General features: G+C 34.4%; 1 protein-coding gene across 5 annotated transcripts in view; it reads right to left on the bottom strand.

Annotated features, from left to right (window-relative positions):
• spire1a (spire-type actin nucleation factor 1a) overlaps nucleotides 1-20,004 on the bottom strand; it is a 43,807-nt gene that overhangs the window by 7,782 nt on the left and 16,021 nt on the right. For 3 of the 5 annotated variants that reach the window (XM_058754109.1, XM_058754110.1, XM_058754111.1), the window contains exons 3-9: nucleotides 13,372-13,605; nucleotides 9,664-9,789; nucleotides 6,679-6,750; nucleotides 6,402-6,566; nucleotides 5,684-5,770; nucleotides 5,403-5,532; nucleotides 517-564 (exon numbers count right to left, since the gene is read on the bottom strand). In XM_058754109.1, the coding sequence (XP_058610092.1) occupies nucleotides 517-564; nucleotides 5,403-5,532; nucleotides 5,684-5,770; nucleotides 6,402-6,566; nucleotides 6,679-6,750; nucleotides 9,664-9,789; nucleotides 13,372-13,605 (862 nt within the window). The remainder of the gene's footprint in view (nucleotides 1-516; nucleotides 565-5,402; nucleotides 5,533-5,683; nucleotides 5,771-6,401; nucleotides 6,567-6,678; nucleotides 6,751-9,663; nucleotides 9,790-13,371; nucleotides 13,606-20,004) is intronic. The other 2 variants (XM_058754112.1, XM_058754113.1) reach the window with 1 other exon arrangement.

Raw genomic sequence — 20,004 nt, 5'->3', positions numbered from 1 at the left:
CATTTCTTTCTTTTTTTTTTTGAACTGTAATGTAAATCTCTTTTGCACAACACCCTAAAACGTCTCATACAGACTTAAACTACGTATGTGATGTATGAAACTTTCACATAACTAATAGAATACAATCCAAACATTTAAGAAAATAAAGATTGATGTACTACAGATAACATACTGATCCTTTCTATATTAAGAAAAAACAAATGTAGTATTTTAAAAAGCAATATTCCTGGTCATTTGAGGCTCAAGTGAGATATTTATAGAATTTAGATGGACAGAGTATAAAAATAAACAGTGCAGCATATTAAATATTGATGCCTGCAGACCCAGAGTTACATAACCCTTCTTAAACTAGACTAATCCTCATTCAGAAATGAATTCTGCGAGCTCTGCTGTTTACCCACACAGTTTGTGTTTGATTCATACTCGAGCTCTCAGAACCCTGGCTTTTCTCTCTCACTGGGCTCGGAGGCGTGAGGGAGCGATGTGAAAGTCATGCTTGCGTCAGGAATACTTTACCTGAGCTTCGGAACAAGTCCTGTGGGGTGCTCATACTTTTGCCTGCGCCTAGAAAGGAACATATTCTTCAATATGATCCCAAGAAGCACAAAACAGGCCTTTCTATACCTGACATTCACACAGTAAGTCAATATGGGAGTGTAAACTACACTTAGGTAAACCAATCAGAAGCTCTGTGACACCAGCACACAGAAGCACAAGCGTGGTGCAGCCACACAGAAGCAGCAGCCATACTGGACAGAGGATTAGTGGGATATGGAGGTGGAAGGAACAGTGCGGTATAGCAGCAGGAGGACATACAGAGGAAAGTCCAGCACAAGCAGCCATATTGGAGGCTAGCAGCTGATACTTTACATTACAAACTACAAATCTTAGTGTATGACTTATTTAATACAACAAAAGGGAAAGGGAAGGAAATACTTTATTCATTAAACACTGACAGTGATTAAATCTGCACTGCTTCTAATTTGAATAAAAGCTGAGCTGGCTCACAGTCATGTTTTCAGAAATTACCAACTCTCATTGTTGAAGTTGTTGCAAATTGCTGTCAGTGTGAACATACCTAAAATAAAGGGTTTTAAAACTTGGAATCAAATGAAATATGGTATATACCATGACCAAAGTCTCTTAGGCATATCTTCTGGTCATTTCTATTTTTTTATTTAGGTTTTTTCATTTAAAACTGATATATTACTACTTTGAATTCTTTTAATTTTTTTAATTTTTTTAATTTTATTATTTAATTTTTATTTTATTTCTTAGTTCCTTTGAACTTTCTATTTATTTGTTTAAAATAATCTCATTCTATTTTTAACAAAATAGACAACTAATCTAATTCTGTTTTTTAACAAATACAGCACTATCTCCGACAGGTTGGAATAGTCTGAAGCTACAATAAAATTAAAAAAATCTGTGCCCATCATATACTACACGATTTTCTATAAATCTGTCAATTCTGACTGTCCAAATCTCCACTGTCAACTTGTCCAGACCAAAAATCTGAGCAAAAGTTGTGTGCCATATTCCAACCTTAACTAAAGAACCTAAACTAAAGTAGTGTTTGAAGAATTCAATCCACAGACATGCAGTCTTGTCAATGTAAGAAGGATTTCTTCAAGACTGGAGGCACTGCCTTGTCCCCTTCCTCCACTACGGACTAATAGGTTCAATGCCATGACCCCACCACCAGAGGAGCGTGACATGACAGGGGTCTGGCACAAACACAGAAGCCACAGGGTCAGTGAGCTGACAGCGGTAAAGCCACAGTGAAGTCTTTACCTGATGAGTCAAAACTGACAGACATGCTAAGTGGGCGCATTACTGTGAGAAAGAGGCAGAGGTTATGGATGAAGAGAGAGGGAGGAGAAGATAAATAAAGCCATTGGTTAAAACAAGGCATTAAATGTAAATGAACTTAATGTTAGATATAAAGAATGCTGCTCTGTAACTCCATTAATAAACAGGAACACAATTCAACAACTAAGCAGCCAAACAACAGGTCATTTCTTTTAGGATCAAGAAAGAATAAATGTTATTTTTACAGCACAGATAAAACTGACAAAGCTACAGTACAATTCACATTACAAAAGGGAGGACTGATGAAGCTTTCTGACAACATATCACACATTCACACAACCAATGGAATACAATTATCGTTTTATACTACTTTAGGATCAAGAACGAAAAAAACTTATTTATAATGTCCTAGTAAAAATGTGAGAAAAATAAATACACTGAAGTAAAGTCCAACTACTCACATAATGCATACAATAGATATTTATGTTAATCTCCTTTAAGTTTTAAAGGTTTATAGACTGTAGACACTGAACTTTGTCTCTTTAGGCAGCTGGAGGAAACAACAGACTCTTTTCACCACACAAACTGATAATACATACGTGCAAACCTTAAGCTTTATTAAGTCTGCTGTAACCGACTGGACCAACATGGATCAGTCCGATATAATGATCGCCAGATTTATGCTTGTGTAACTGTACAATCATCCACACAAACAGCCTAGAGGTCTTTATGTACAAGTGCACGTTCAACTTTAAACCTCACAATCTTTAACTATTGAATCCTACAGCAAATACCACCGTGAGACCAAATCTCAGGGCAAATCCACTATTAAGACTTTGCACCTTCTCTATAACCTTGTAAATGTCAATGGCGTTGATGTACAGTACAAGAATCAAATGGCGTGTAACAATGTGGATGTATGTTTTTAAAAACATACAGTATCAATCCAAGGTGTGAAATATAATTAGAGATTTATAGCTGTAAATAAAATGGGTGGCGCAGAGTTAGAGACACAGGGCAGTACTACAGACACTGTTAGTGAACAAATGGTTGAGTGTAGCACAAGCAGCCATGCATGAGATTGACACACTGTCACACATCTGCACTGCTGTCTGACATGACCTGAGGTCAATCTCTAACACATCGACAAATACTCACCTTCTTCCACATGACTGATATACTTGATATAGAGGTTAACTAACATAACATGAAGCTGGCTTTGTGTAAATACAAGTTATTTAAAAGAAACAATGTATACTGAATATGAATAGAATGTATTTGGAAAAATATCTCTGCATAGGATAATACACATTTATGCAGTGTTAAAGAATAAACACTAGCAGGCAAAAACTTGGACATACTTGAACAATTTGGTTAAATTTGATTAAAATGTTTATCAAGATCTTAAAAACCTTTTGATTATACGAAAATGTTTGTGCTTAATCTTTTAAAAATCTTTTTACTTAAGATTTTTTACAAATAATATAATAAGGATTATTATTATTGTACAATGATAACAAAAGTTTATAATAATTTATTATTAGTAGTAGTAGTAGTACTAGTAGTAATATAAACAATTTATATATTATAATTCTGTGCAATATTTTCCACATTTAAAACTTAAAAACCTTTTTATTTTATTTAATCTTTTAAAAATATTTTAAAAATGTGCCTACATAAGATTTAAAAGGGTCAATATCACTGTAGGGTGCATTTTGGTGTCCTGTATATAAATAACTCATTTGCCATGATAACTTAATATAAAAATGACTATGAAAAGGGTTATATTCATAACAAATGCATTACTTGGCTCTTTAGATACATTTTCTAGATTTTTTTTAGTTTTGTGTGAGAGGATGCGTGTTATTTCGCTATGTTCCATGCACTGCTCATTAAATTTGAATGAGAGCAGAATACAGTCAAATCATAAAGTAAAAAAATGTTGTTCTCTATTAATATTTTGTTAAATTTTTGTTAAACTCAATTTGAGTGTATTGATCATTTGGTAATAAAAACGATATTTTTATTTAATAAAAAATAAGGGTTTGCCCATGTCCCTTGAATGGTTGTCCACCCTGTCGTGTTGGGAAATCCGCCTCTTTAAGAAAAGTCCATCCCCTTTAGTGACATCAGGACAACTGATTTTTTGTCTCTTCAGTGGCGGGAATTTCAACCACTTAGGTGAATAAGAACAAATTTTCTTCGTATGAGTTTGCTTACTTGATTTGCCAAAGCTTAACATGTTCACCCTGTAGCCATAAAACATGCCAGAAGTAATTAGAATACGGTATTTTCAAAATATGTAAGTTTAAATATACCAAATTCTCTTCAACAACCAGACTAAATATTTAGCTAGTCACAGTTTTTTAAGCTAATATGATAATTGAAGCTCAAAATGTCCACCCTGTCGTTGTTCCAAAATGTCCACCCTGTCTGGTGGACAGAATGAAAATGAATGGTGGGGGGGGGGAATATATCAACGTGACTGAGGATGTAATTATATTATTTATTATTATTATATTATTTTTTTAGAAGTCGAATAAATGTTTCATTGTCATATTTTGTCATGATTTGTGTGTTCTGCTTTATGTGTCCACACCGTCATGTACTGGTCCACCCTGTCATCTAGATATTTTACAATAATATTTTAAACAATAATTCAATCATATCTATATAATCCAGTGTGTTCAATAGCTAGGTGTGGGGGCAATTACATGCAAACAAAAAACTGCATCCAAATATCACAGTTTTCTCCGAATAAGAAAAAAATACATGTGCAAGTTTCAGTAAGAACATATGGTTTACATAAAAACTTTTATGTATTTATAATTTGAAAGCAAACAAATAACCCTGTTTAGGAAAGGGACATCATACCTTTCAGAAAATATAATTTCAGAGATATAATTTGCATCTTAATTTTGCAATGAAAACGTATTTAACAGTAATATATATGTCCATGACAGGGTGGACATATCTTATGGTTTATGCTTCGAATAATGGCCCATAATTATCTAAAAAAAAAAAATGTGTGGGAGCTCAGCTATTATGTTTCTATAGTACTTGAGTGTCTACTATTTATGATATGACAAAGCGAATGGGAAATTAAAACCAAAATTTTTGAATATTGTGAGGGTTGAAGGGCACTCTATGGTGATATTGACCCAAAAAAAAGAATAATTAATATTACTATTAATAAAATTATTATTAAGTATTACTATTATAAAATAAGAACCAAAAGTATGTGTATTTTTATAATAATATTTGAAATTTATTTTAGATTTACTGGTCACATACACAATTCCCATAAATCAATTTGTGTTATTTCAGTTATGATAACTTTATTATTATTGTAAATCTGGTCAAATTAGAATAAATATTGAGTACATGTCCCTACATTTTTGACTGCTAGTGCGTACACTGTATATTGTCAGACTTAAGTATATATATATATAAATAAATAAATATACTTAAATATGTACAGTACATATACAGAGAGAGATTTGCCCAGCTTAGGTTTTTAGGTAAATGATGTGCATGAATGAATAAGAGTATGTGTGTTTATGAGAGCAAATGTGATAAAGTGCACTAACCGAGTCGACTTCTACGAATCATATCAGGTGAGACAGGCCTGAGCTTTCTCTCCGACCGGATCCCTTCCAGGATACGTTCATGAAGACAGGGAGGTCTTGGAGGATGAGGCTTTAGTTTACGAGCAGAAACCTTAAAGCACATTCAAACACACGCATGCACAATCATTAACAGGTTTGAGTTAATAGGTGACATTTGTATTAATCGATCTGCATCATTTTAAAGCTACTCCAGCTCACATATGACCAAATGTAAGCGTGTTTGTGTATGCTCTCATGCTCACAGGATTCAGTGGAGGTCTGGAGCGAATGAACTCCAGTATGATCTCGTGAGCGCTCTTCTTTAACCTCGGAGGAATGTCACCATTGACCTACAGCAGAAAGAAGGAACAGCAAGGGTCACTGAAGTTGTCAGTGAACTATAACCTAAAGTCTGTGTCATTTGAAACAATGCACAGGATGCATTTCAAACATGTGTCCTGTATAAAGAATGCATCAAAATAATATCAATGACAGCTATTGTCTATGACAATGCATTAATAACTAGAGGCAAAGGTGTGGTAGGTGAACAAAAACTGACCTTTTACCTCACTCAATTCAAACTGGCCTATCATGTAAGATCTTGACTCTGACGTGGCATCTCTCTGAACGTTTTGCAACCTTATAGGTCTATTTCTAAACCATAACCTCAAGCCACCTTGATTTACTGATTTCAGCGTCATTCACTTGATATATCCAGTTCAACCCTATAAAACATTTTTCTACCCTGCAGCTTCAGAAATAAGCCTGCTCGATTCCTGATAAGCAAAGTAAACATTGTTGTGGTTTATGATCTCTGCAACAAACAGCAATAAAGGTGAATTGCAATGTGTGACTGTAATGTTGGTACAAAGGGAAAAATGACTCATGATTGTTTGTTCATGGAGAAATTCAAAAATAGATTTTGATCATAGATGCTGACATGACCCAATTCAGGATTCGTATATACATGTGCACGCTCACCATGACTTTGCGAAGTTTGTAGCGTTTGGAGCGGATGTCATCCATGAGCATCTCATAAGGCGTAAGCTGGAACTCAATGGCTAGAGGGTTATACTGACGCTCCTGGACCTTCTTCAGCTTCACACCGTGTCTCAGGTCCCTCATCACCTGCACCCAAAACCGTGCCTGTGGAAAATATACACAACACATAGTTAGCCATGACTTATGACTGCCCTGAACCAACAGTGCACCGTCTGAATGGATTCAGCACCGTCATGCTCAGGGGAACTGCTCTCACCCAGTCAGCGTTCTGCAGCTCATTCAGGTCTCTGACGGGCTGCTCTGTTTCTCCTTCCATCTTTCGCAAATTCTGAAAAAGAAAAAAAAACAGAAAAAATTAGTATTACTGTAAGACCAGAGGTTGTTAAGATCCTGCAGAAGGTCCATAAACAGACATTATAAATAGTTAAAAAAATATCTATCTATCTATCTATCTATCTATCTATCAATCACCATGGCATTTCTTTGGTGTTGGATACGTAAAATGACATAGATTGTCCTCAGTCTGGGGTCGCTTTATGTCACTTTATCCATCGTGGGTCTGGCTTGTGTGTAAATCGATTCACTCTCATGTGACAGACAGTCCCAGTAAGCATGCCAATATTAAGGCTCAATCAATATGCAGCTAATGCAGTCTTTAACTAGTCTGCACTACAGCCACACCCACTGATCCACTAGAAAAAAGTCATTTCCACACAGGGTTGAAGTTGGGACAACGGGATACATGATAGACACAATGGTTGTTTCACCTGCACTGGTTAATTGACAAATTGCAAAACGTGTTCAGTAAACGTCAACCATTAATATATTCCCATCTTGTTTGTTTTGAGTGGTTTAACATTCATGGCAAAATAAATGAGATTTACCATCACAGGACAAATTAAATTGTGTATGATTAAATTAGGATTTTTTTTTTCAGCATAGCCTTTGAATTATGTAAGTCAGGCTTATGGTCAGAACAATAAATCATTCTTTTGCTGCCGCCTGGATTGCTTATTAAATCCATTTAGTGAGCTTGCAGTCTCCCTCAGAAGAACTCAAAGTGACGAAGAGATGTGTCCCCCTCTAGAGTTTAACCTGCCCTGACGTAGATTTAGCATGAATGAACAGAAACACACACAAACAGAGCTAATAATATCTGAACAGAAAGAGTCTGATCTCTTAAAGCAAACACAACTGTGCTGCATCACAAAACACAAGCCAAAAAGGCACATTTTATTCATGCATAAGAAAAAAAAAAGAAACACAGACACAGGGGAAAAAAAAAACGGTAGACTCGGAATCATCAGAGCGAGACTATTCTGTCAATCTGGTGAAGATCAAAAGAACCACACAACTGATTCTGCCTTTTTTTCCTGCCCCTTTTCACTCGCTCTCTGCACTCCTGTCCTCTAAAGCAGGGGCGATTACTTAATCCACATTCTGGAAAAGTGCTATGCTGCAGTGTTAGGTTCCAACCTTGACCTAACAAACCTGTCAGTAATATTCAACCGAGCAGTTGATCTAGGCTGCATCCTAATTCTCATACTTCCATTAATATTCGCAAGTAATATGTACTTTGCTAATGTTATTTCACACTTTTATTCTAAATGTGAAAATGAGTATTTATTTAGAATGTGCAGGTGTAACAGGACTAAATTCTGGTTCAGGACTGAGCAGACCTGTTCTAAGACCCATGACAGCTGCTCCTGTTTCACCCACCGACATGTGACCTCCACCCAGTGCCACTTGGTGCTGCAGGATTAGGTCTCCTTTTTGAAAGGAGGAGGAGCTACAGTATAGAAAGCAGGTTAATGCAAACTAATGCCTCGGGGGGGGGAAGAACACATTCAATGGGATAAGGCTCATATTACATGGTGTTCACATGCCTCTTGATTATATGTTACAGTTTAAACAGCCACACTCTGTACTAAAGAGGGCTAAACATGTCTGTCTGACTAGGCCGATCACAGAACAATCCCCTTAAAAACAGCTTCTTGCGAACCTGGTCAAGTTTAGGGTTACACAACTCATGCAAATAAGAGATTTTTGATTAATTCTGATCAGGGACAGTGTTGAAGCAGTAATAAAATAACACTGTAATATCTATATATAATAAATAATATATTATTAATTTCAAATGCAGATAATGTAATTACAGGTGTTTTAGAATGGTTGCTTTACATAAAAAAAAAAATATTTAATTTTAAAAAATGTCTCTGGCACACTAAGCAGTTGATGCTGTTTAATAATGAAATATCTTCGAGTATTGGCAGGTAAAGCTGTTCATAATTGACAGCTGAAATTTCAGAACGAATCTCTTTAAAAAAAGTTTCTGCATTCAGTCTCTGTGTGGTGTTCAAGACATTCAATGGAAGGTATGAGGGCCATGTTATATGCAAATATTGTTTTTAAGAGTTAAAGATTGATAGCATCTCAATCCTGCAGATGGTGCACCTCACAACATTACCATGTCATAAGAAGCAATAACACTTCATAATAATGTTTGTTAATAAATTCTCGGAACACTTTTTGATAGTTATCCCAATAATACAGTAAGTTGCTCAACTTACCAAGCTATAGTAAAGAACTTTGCATATTTAAGTCTTTATTCATTTTTACAAATGACTTCAGTTGAGACAAGTGGAAAAAATATACAGAAACTTATAATTCATTTTTACAATAAAATAGCTTTTCAAAACGTACACCTTTGCACCACATTTAACCCTAAAGGATGCATATTAGTACCTATACATTTTTGAAAAAAAAGGCCACTTTTGTGTACAAACATTATTATATACCCATACCTCAGAAAATATATATTGTGTACTTGTAATTAGAGGGGATTATAGAAGGATCTAAAATCTCTTAAATGCTAAAGAGAAATAACAGATCTTTATAGGTCATGTGAATGTAAAAATGTAAATGTGAATGTCTAAGAATACTTAGAGAGAAAAAAAAAAACATAAGTACAAGATTTACAGTCTTAAAACCTGAAGAAACAAGTGTATGACAATGTGTTGGGTAATAAAGCACTGGTTTCAATCCACCTCCACAGTCCACAGCCTATTATGAGTCACTTGTGCTGTCAGCCCACTAACTCTATTCAAGCTGATGAACACAACAGCGTCATGCTTTCAGTACTGTACATGCATACAGCTGTTTTGATTTTTTTTTTTTTTACCCTGTAAATATCTTTGTAATATGCTGACTCTAAATTTTTATGTCATATGAGGGTCATTACCTCTTTGGCACTCTTGATCTTCTCCAGGAAGGTGCGTAGCTCCTTGGTCTCTGCGTACAGGGCTCGACATACGGCCTGGTAGTGGTTGGGAGCATCTGATGGGCTAGGAAGGTGAGACGTGCACAGCTGGAGAGGAGAAAACGGTGAGACATACATCACAGCATTAAAGCCACAAAAATCCTGATTTATAATCGAGCCGTCGTCTGATAAAATCAAATAGGCTACACAGAAGACAATATCTGTGCTGTGATTTCAGCTATACTTGCATGTAAAATTAGAGCAGCAACATTATATCTGTTTAACTGACAGCTCTGCTCCTGTGCTGCTCGCTGAACAGAGCAGACCCACAGCGGGAGAAAGAGGTGTGCGTGCGTGCTGGGAAGTCTCGACCTCGACCTGTGCACTAAATAAGGTTTGGGAAAACCCTAAAGATTTGTCGCTTGACGATTTAAAAAAAAAAAAAAAGTCGCTAAAGGAATCTGAAAAGTTGCTAAATCTAGCGACACAACATTGTGCATCTCCATTTCTCCAACTACGGTTAGGCCATGGATCAAACAGAAAATGAGTGCTGCGTTAATAAAATTAGTGCAAAATATATACACACACATACATATACACTGCGTTCCAAATTATTATGCAAGTGACATATCAATAGGATTTTGCTACAATAAAGAGTCAGATTTTTGTTCGTGTGGTTTTTCACATCTTTTTAGTTAACTGGTATCAATCTCAGACAGGTTTGTTCAATAGTTTGCCAGGTCTTCTTAGGTAAATGGAAACCCTACTTAAAGAGGTTGTTCCACATTATTAAGCAAGTCACAGTTCTCATGAAATATGGTGAGGAAGAAAGATCTTTCTGAAGATTAAAAGTATGAAACAATGCAATGTCTTGCAAAAGGCATCAACACAAACAATATTTTGCGAAAAGCAAATGGAAATGATTTAACTGTCAAATGATTTGTGAGTGACTTAGAGCACAGAAGATCTTGGTCAGATAAAGATTTATTAAGGAAAGTTTTTGTCAAACAAATGAACTATTGTATATATACACATGTATTGTAAATTATATTATATTATATATATATATATATATATATATATATATATATATAAAATATATATTATTTATTTATTTATTTATTTATTTTCAAGTGTTTTATTTTGATTGGTTTTATTGAAAAGAAATCTATTTATTTAAATGTTACCTTTGATTTAAATAATTGTTACCTTTTTATCAACTCACAAACCCCAGTTTAGGAAACTCTGCATGAGGCTGCTTTCTTGTTTGGGAAACCATCTTATGATCAAACATTATTGTCCCTTAGATTGAGAGCAAACAAAGAATCACAGAGGAAATTGAATGTTTAATTTTAATTCTTTCCCATTTGAATGTTGCTATAAATACACTGCACAAAGAAATGCTCTCAAACATTCCACTGCTTTGGTTCATTCATGAGCAAATTGGTTACAGTACGACTACAAATCGTTAGTAATTGTTCTGTTTGTCAACAAGTCTCTTTCCTAAAATAGTTGACTGTGTTTCAGAGGACAGAAGTGCATTTAAGGTCTCGTCCAACTCTGTCTGATAAGTTAATCCTTGCATCTTTTCCACAGACCTTAAGAAAATCATCTTCCGAATCTGTCTAACAAGTTAACCCTGGCGTTACACATTATATTTTGGCACATAGCTGAGAGCCAAACCCAAAGCTAGCATGCCTGTCAGGTCAAAAAAAACATAGGCCCATTTAAAGTTCAGAGTTCTCAGGTATAATAGTTTGATCATGACACGTATTTTAAAATGCACAATAACGCCGACCAAATACATCTCCAACCGGCTTAATGACATTTTTCCTCACACCTTCCCTTGAGCTCTGCCCTCTTCAGGAATGTCTTATGTAGACTCACCGTCTCCGTGGCGCGTTTTGCTGAGAAATCACGCTTAACGAGAATATTGTCTACGACGAGGGAAAGTAAATACAACTTGGAAAAAAAACCTGCTAGACCTGACAGGAGAGAGATAAGAAGCAAAAATGAAAACCATTTAAGGAGGATGCGCTGAAGGAAGTTAAAGAAACACTCCAGGAAGTCCTTTTATTTTCCCATTCCAAACGAATGGGCTGAGATAATGAAAGAGGCACATGCCTCAAAGGTAGTCCACTATCTTCTGTTCTCGTCCTCTTTATTTTTGTCAATCTTTCTCTGTCTAAATACAGAATTTAAAAGGTTTCACCAGGTTCAGCTTGGAGAAATCTAATGTCACGGTTCGTTTCTGCACTCAACCTCATCACAAATTCGGACACTGAAAGGAAGGCATGAAAGGACAGACATTATCTAACAAGTCCTGAAATGGCCCTGTAGAATAGTGCAGAACATACTGTGAACCAAACTGACCGCATGTTGCTCGTTTGTTTGTCATTTAACAGCTTCCATGGGTGTTTTCATGGTATTCCTCGTTACGATTTAAATTCATGCTAATGTTAGTATCTGTGTGGACTCAGTCTGGTCATAATCTTTCTTTCCACAGTTTGTAAAGAGCTTCTCCATTAGCGTATTGATAAATATGACTAATTTAAAATAACCGCTGCTGTCAGAAGGCCTTTATGGAGTCTCAGGGTAATGCGTTACTGGAGTGGGCCTAAGGGAGCAGCATAATGAATACCAGCTGAGAGAGTAACTCTCAGTAAATAACACTCACACCGATCTTAAGAGAGATAAACCCAACTCAGGATCTGTGAGGAAGATCTGGCTTCACACTAAAATATATTCATATATTAAAATTCAAAATGAATTTATTTTTTACTTTGAATGAATTCATTTATTACTTAGTATGTGAGCGAATAAATTATTATTAATAAAGTAAGATTTAATTACAATTCTATTTTAACATTTTGATAAATAAAAGAAAAATTGTGCATTGTATGCCATAGAATGTATTATGCATTTAATAAACAAACAAGTAATTTAATAAATATATAATTTAGATTTAAAAGAATTGATGTAAAATAATAAATAAAACAATAGTAATTAATTTAAATAAATTTATAAAATTAAAATTAATTAACAATATATTTTAATTTTGACAGTTTACATAAAATGTTAATTAAAAAAAAAAAAAACTGTATTTGTAAATTGCATCCCATACATTTTTGTATTATATAAATATATAATTTTGATTTAATTTGATTTAGTTCATTAATACATAAAAAAGTTATATTGATAAAAAATGTATTATTAATAAATGCATTTCAATTAAATTACATTATTAAATTCATTGCATTTAATTTAAAATTATTATTTCAAATTTTACAGTTTATAGGCCTACAGATAACAGCATTTGTAAACTGAATCCCAAACATTTTACTATGTAACTAATGAAGAAATACATTTATGGGATATAACCTGAGGATGGTAAAAAGGATGAATTAAATAAAAACAAAATTTTCCAAATATTCACTCAAAAACCACAATTGACAGGGCTATTGGTAGATTTAGTAACTGGCCAAATTGGCAAACACCACTTCTATTGATCGTACAGATGACCACAGTTGTTGGCCAATTCCAATAATGACAAAATAGCCAATAATTGGCCTAGCCCAGGGGTCGGGAACGTTGATCATGGAGGGCCTAAACTCTGCAGGGACACCGGCCCTCCAGTTTCAACGTTCCCCACCCCTGGCCTAGCTGATGTATATGTATATCCATACTTACGGAAATGATATCACGGTAGCCACGGACATTGGAGACTTCTGTGGATTCTTCCTCTCCCTCATCCTCTTCCTCCGTTGCCTCATATCCCTCATCGGGACAATCTGTTTCCGTGTCTGCCATGTTGGTCATGAGGTCGATGAGCTGCTCCAGAGGAGGGCTGAGCTCTCTCTCCTCATGCTCCTTCAGGCCGTAATCCAAAGCCTTGTAGATCATTATACCCAGAGACTCTATGATCTGTAACACACACACACACACAATCACATTCATTAAGCAATAATAAATAACCGTAAAGTCATGACATCAGAAGCAACACGTGCTATGACATATTTTACAACCCATATCATGATCACTGATAAAAGGCATCAGAGATTAGCTCAAAAGAAAAAGAGAGTCAACAACCTCTTGGATAAGCCTCATTACAGTCTCATGACTCTCAGAGGCCTGCATGCTTTCATGGAGGGGGAATTCATATGTTCAGATCTGACAAACACTGGATATTTGGCTCAAACAGGACTTGACAATAATGCAAAGTCGGGCCGGTTTTGCATTTATGCCATTTGTTCTAAATGTTTTGTTAAAAGTATATAAGAATTATATATTAATTCATTAATGTATTATTTATGCTAATGAAAATCGATAGATTAATTATTACTAATAAATAGTTTTATTATAATAATATGAATAATTTTGACACTTTATATAAAAATGTTGATAAAAATTGCACTACGGACATCTCGAGGTCGAATCCTGGTTCGAGGACCTTTTCCTGGGGGAAAATTTTTTTTTTACATTTAAAAAAAAAAAAAAAAATCGAGATTTCAATTTTTTGGCCAATCACCCAGCCCCAACTGTCCTATAATAATAATAGCAAAAACAGCCCAAATTAAATCTTTAAAAAAAAGTGTTGATAAAAATAGTAACAATTTTATTATCCCCTATCAAGCCCCCTTTTAATTATTTTAATTTTTTTTAATTATTTTGGTTGTAAATTTGTCTTACAATTGCTAACAAACTAGCGTTAAAGACATTTAATAATTTTTATTAATATTTATTTATTTATATTAAAAAAATCTGACATTATCTAAAAATATATTATATTATATATTATTAAGTCAAGTCACATTCATTCAAACAGCACTTTAAACAATGCAGACTGTTTCAAAGCAGCTTCACAGTACTACGTAAGTAAATAACAATATTAATGTTGCAAAGTTCTCCAGTTAGGAAACAAATATAATTTTAGTTGTAAAGTCCCAAGTATACTTAGTTTTTTTATGTGTACGCTAGCATTGTTGTTGTTCTGTCTCTTTTGTTTCGTTTTCTACTTTGAAACAATGGCGCGGGTCGGTGTTGCCACCTTGAAGAACAACAGATTAGTGCAAAATAACTTCAATGTGACCTGTGCGTACAAAGTACGCATGGTTACAAAAATCGCGTATTGTTCTAATGACGAAATTTGCTTTCCGCTGTCCCTCACGTACGCATAAAAAGTGAAATGTACCAAAAAGAAACAGAAAAAAGAAAACAGCTCCAAAAAGAAAACAGAATCATTATTGAGCTCAATTTAGTTTAATGCTGATTTAATTTCGTTAAATAACTGAACGTCGCTAAGTTCAGTAGCTATGAAGCAAACTCAGTTCAACTATTAAAGTAGCTCCACAGAAGACAATAGCATCAATATTCTACCTCAAGCCAGTTTAGTGTTGATTCAGTTTAGTTCAATAAGTGCAAAATTCACAATTTACGAAACAAGCTTAATTCAGCTATAAACAGCTCTACAGAAGGCAACAGAGACGTCAGCTTGAGTCAGTTTAGCGTTGATTCATTTTACTTCAATAACAGTGTCGATGTTGCAGCGTTCATCAATTAATGTTAAATAAATTATTCACAATAACAAATGTTGTGACACATTATAGGCCATGTAAACTTTCTAAAAATAGCAGCAATGTTTAGTTTAAGCCTCAGGACCAGTGAAAAACGAGTATCTTTCAGTGCATCACATTTCCAGATAAATATGAACCCGTGCAGTATGCTGACATTACCCACCGTGTGCCTGACTGTTTCTGTGAACAAAGATGCCCTCTGTTATCATATGAGCCATCAAGGAGTTGATTGACTGGCCTAGTGTTGTTTTGTACCAGTTCAATTCAATCATGTCAGAGAAAGTTCAGGCGGCAGGAGCGGATGTACTCGTGAAAATCAGTCTGGGAATCATTTCAGGAGACTGACATGACCCGGCGGCCAACGAGCGATCAATTAAACCTAACTAGTACAATTGAGCTGCGAGAACAGTTCATGCAGAGCAAATTACATTATGCAATTACTGAAAGAGTGGTAAAACCAACTATTTTTTCATGCAAAAGTATGGCAAACATCCCAAAACAGCAAAAAGAAGGTCGGAATTAGATCAAATAAGGAGAATTATACAGTGAATCTATTTACAGATTTGTCTTCAACCCTTTGTCAATAAACTACAACTAGACTCACACATAGTACAGAGAATTAATTATGTTTATAAAGGAGGTTATACAAAACGCCTTATCAGTGAGAAGATAAAATCCAGCGTAATTATTGTTATGTAAGCGAGTGCTCAAACAGATGAGGCTTCGCTCCTGGGCATCATGTCTCCGAAACATTTCTCCACTTCCACCGATCTGATCTCTGTATCAATATTGACACTTTTCCAGGTGTGGATCTGCAGTAGTTCATACCTGCTAATAACATGCTGTGTTCCAGACTTTAATCCTTGTCATGAGGAAAACAAATATTATAAGTGTCCTGCTCTTATGTAATCTAATCCTCTGTGTAATACACTGCACTAGAGCTCAGCTACCAGCAAGTCTAGCCTGCGGTATGATTGTAAACACAGAAAGGGTACTAAACAGTGTGTAGAAGGATTCATTCATTACTTGCAGACTTGTTTTTGCAACTTGTTTGTTGTTTAATAACACTTAGATAGTAGGAGTGGGCAGTATGAACAAAATCTCATATGTCATATGAGTAATTTTATATCACCATAATGTCGGGATCCATCTACAGTTTATTACAATTCTGGCCAATACAGATAAGATGTAAAAAAAATCCGTAAAATTTATGGTAAAAAAAAACGGCAGCTGTGGTTGCCACAATTTTAACCGTAAAAAATACAGTAGCAACATTTTAGGTTTTACGGTTTAAACTTAAATTTACATTTAAATACTGCAATTTCATTAACTGATATCATTTTAATTTACCAAACTATTGAAGTACTGAAATCTGTTTTGTACCTTTGTAATACACTGATAACCACCAAAAGCAGATGATGATGCACAAGCAGCTTTTAAATATTAACATATATAGAAGGTGCACAGTGTCATTCACACAAACACTCTCACAGTAACACATGGAACTGAAATAATGCAACCTAATGTACAAAACTGATAAGAAAAAACTAAGAAGAAACAGTTATTTCAACAAAAAAAAACATCAAATTTGAAATGTAACGCAGGGAATTCTGGGAATATCAATTTACGGTTATTGACTTATATTATAAGTACGGTTATATTATATATCTTTTTCCACTTCCAAAAACGGTAAAATTACATGAAATATACAATACCGTTTTTCACTGTATATAGTAGGGGAGCTTACCGTTAACCATTTAACAGGTTTTTACTGTACCATTTTTATAGCTTTTTACCGTTAAATTCAGGGTCATTTTTTACAGTATATATATATATTTTTTTCTTCACTTTAATTTTAGTTCCTCACTTTAATTTTAGCAACTAGTTGAAATAAAATATTTTTTTTACCTAAAGTAACGATTTACTTTTTGTAATTCTTACATAGAGTAAACAAGCATGCAAAACTACATATGAATAATATTATATTTATAATTAAATAATATTCATTCTGTGAAAACTCAATATCAACTGATATGGATCAATTAAAAAATTACTATAAAACTGATTTATTTGGGACACGTCATTACTCCATGTTTCTTTGTTGCTCTCACATGTAAATAACATATTCTTGCTTTCAGCTTCATAAATATCTCAGTTTAAAAACTCTGTCACAAGCAATCTTTCATTGAAACAATCTTTCAATGATGTCCTTTTATTCCGGGTTTTCCAGGTGTGGTTAACATCAACAAAACATCAAACATCCACCTCAGTTACACATCTAGGAGAGGCAAAGCTTTTACATAACATAAGGACGCAATAAAGAGGAAGTCAGGAGGACGAGAATGCTGTGATGCAGACGCAATGACAGCTCATCATCTGTTAAATAATGAAAATGTTGTTAGGCACACGTCAGTAACTAACAGCCCCAAAGCTAAACATAATTGTTTGACCTTTGTAGAGCTGCCCATGCTGAAAATGCAACAGTATTTATTTTATGTATTGTTTTATTTTATATTTAATATTTTAAATTACAGATGTAACTTGTTTTGGCAAAAGCAGAGGTACTTTGTTCCTGCAGTATTGCGTGCTTGAGGTACTGTGCCCTTACGTTTGCACTCATGTAATTCAGAGGCGGTGGAGGGTGTGACTGTGAGAACAGAGAGTTCCTGCAGACGTCCTGAAACAGTGAAAAAACACAGGAATATTCTCTCAGCAGTTTCTCTCCAGGCTTGTGACTCAGAAAGAGTGAGTGTGAGAGAGCGCAGTGATGCTGGAGGAAAACTGCAGGAGAGACACACTAACACACACAGGTCTAAATCCAGTCAGAAGCACATGACTTCAACTAGACGTGCTCTAAATCATCATCGTCTATCTTCTGATAGAAGAGACCACATGCTTTATTGGCCAAAATGCATATCAAATAAAAAAAACTAGGTCTCAAATCTCCCTTGAAACTGATGATTGCCTTCCTCTCTCTGTCTCACACTATGCAAAACAATGAAGACACAGGCTAGTTTTCATTCAGCCCAGTTCACATGACATCACTGCAGCGAGGCACATCCCAAGTTTGTTAAGCTTTTCTCAAGGCCTGATTTGAGGATGAACAACTTTCATAACCATAAAAATTTGTCTTAAATTGTAATACTTTTTGTGCATGTATAATTGTGACAATTTCTTTTAAATAACAGAGATACCATTAGCTAGTTTTATGTGCCTCTGCCCAATCATTATAAGTAGTTTAATTAAAAAATAATAATTTTCATAATTTAAGTAAAGGTAGTAGTAATAAATGGTGACTTTCGCATATACATAAAAATAATTTCATATGCATTTTTTTTTACATTTCAAGAAAAACTGAATAATAATAATAAATATATAAATAAAATTATAAAAAATAACATTAATATATAATATTATTTTTTAAATTATTTTATTGTTAATTATAATTATTATTATTATAACAATTTGTATATTATATAACAACAACAATAATAATAATAACACTATCATTATTTACAACAATAATAATAATATTTTATACATATTGTTTACAATCCCACACATATATACATATACATATATTAAAATAATATTTTATAAAACAAATCATATTACTAAATCAATATAATTTGATTTTATTTAGATTATTTTATTATCAATTGTAATTATTATTATTTATTAATATTAACCATTTTTGGTTCAATTTGTATATAACAATAATAATAACAGTTATTATAATTTACTATCTTAAAATTATATAATATATATATATTAGGGGTGAAACGGTACGCGTACTGAAACGAAACGGTTCACATGGTAAATTCAAATGGACGTGATCATCCCTATCCCCTTGGTGTGGGTACTTTGGAGTGAACAGGGCACATGCGTACCATTATGTAGTCGTTTGGAATGCACTTGGTGAAGGGAGAGAGTAATTGCCTCATTATCTTCAGCTGGGATGTTCCCGTGACAACGCAGCAGATTCGCTGATGGACACCGGCATAAAAAAATACATTTTGTATTTTAAAAAGTCTTATAAATATTAGTTTTTATATATTATATCGCAAAAAAGCTTTAAAAAAAAAAAACTTTAAACGTTTAAAATATTATATTATACTAATTATACTATATATATATTAGGGATGGGACGATACACCTACCTCCCGATTCGATACTATCACGATACTTGGGTGCCGATACGATATGTTTTGCAATATTATTTTTTTTTTAAGAATTTAAAAATGCTTCTTTCTAAGCTAAACTGGCAACCTCTACATGACTGTTCTTGTTAATCAAACGTATTACTTGGAAACGACAAGATTCTTTTGCAAAAACTAAAGCTGGTCAGCATGTTCTGAGGCAAGACTGTTTTTGAGAAAAACTTTCTTGACGGTATGACGTAAAGTGTGAATCATGTTTCTGAATCCATCATTCTCTACAACGGCATACGGTCGAATGTCTTTACATATAAACATAGCAACTGACTTAGTGATCCACCTTGCCTTATCTCAAACGCTGGGTAGCTTATTCAATGTCTCATTCAGAGTTTGTTAGCATGCAGGCGCTTCTGCTTTCACAGGTTCTTTAGCGTTTAGCTCTGGATGATGTCGAGCAAGATGCACGCTCATGTTAGTTGTATTACCACAGTAGGATACCAGTAGACAACAGATTTTGCACACTGCTTTAGACATGTCTAGCTGTTCATTCCCTGGTAATTTGTGAAATCTGAAGTGTTTTTCTCACTTTGCAT

This window comes from Onychostoma macrolepis, chromosome 19 (assembly GCF_012432095.1).
Source record: "Onychostoma macrolepis isolate SWU-2019 chromosome 19, ASM1243209v1, whole genome shotgun sequence".
Classification (NCBI taxonomy): domain Eukaryota; kingdom Metazoa; phylum Chordata; class Actinopteri; order Cypriniformes; family Cyprinidae; genus Onychostoma; species Onychostoma macrolepis.
Note: the sequence above shows the minus strand (reverse complement) of the source record. Positions and strands in the feature narration are given on the sequence as shown.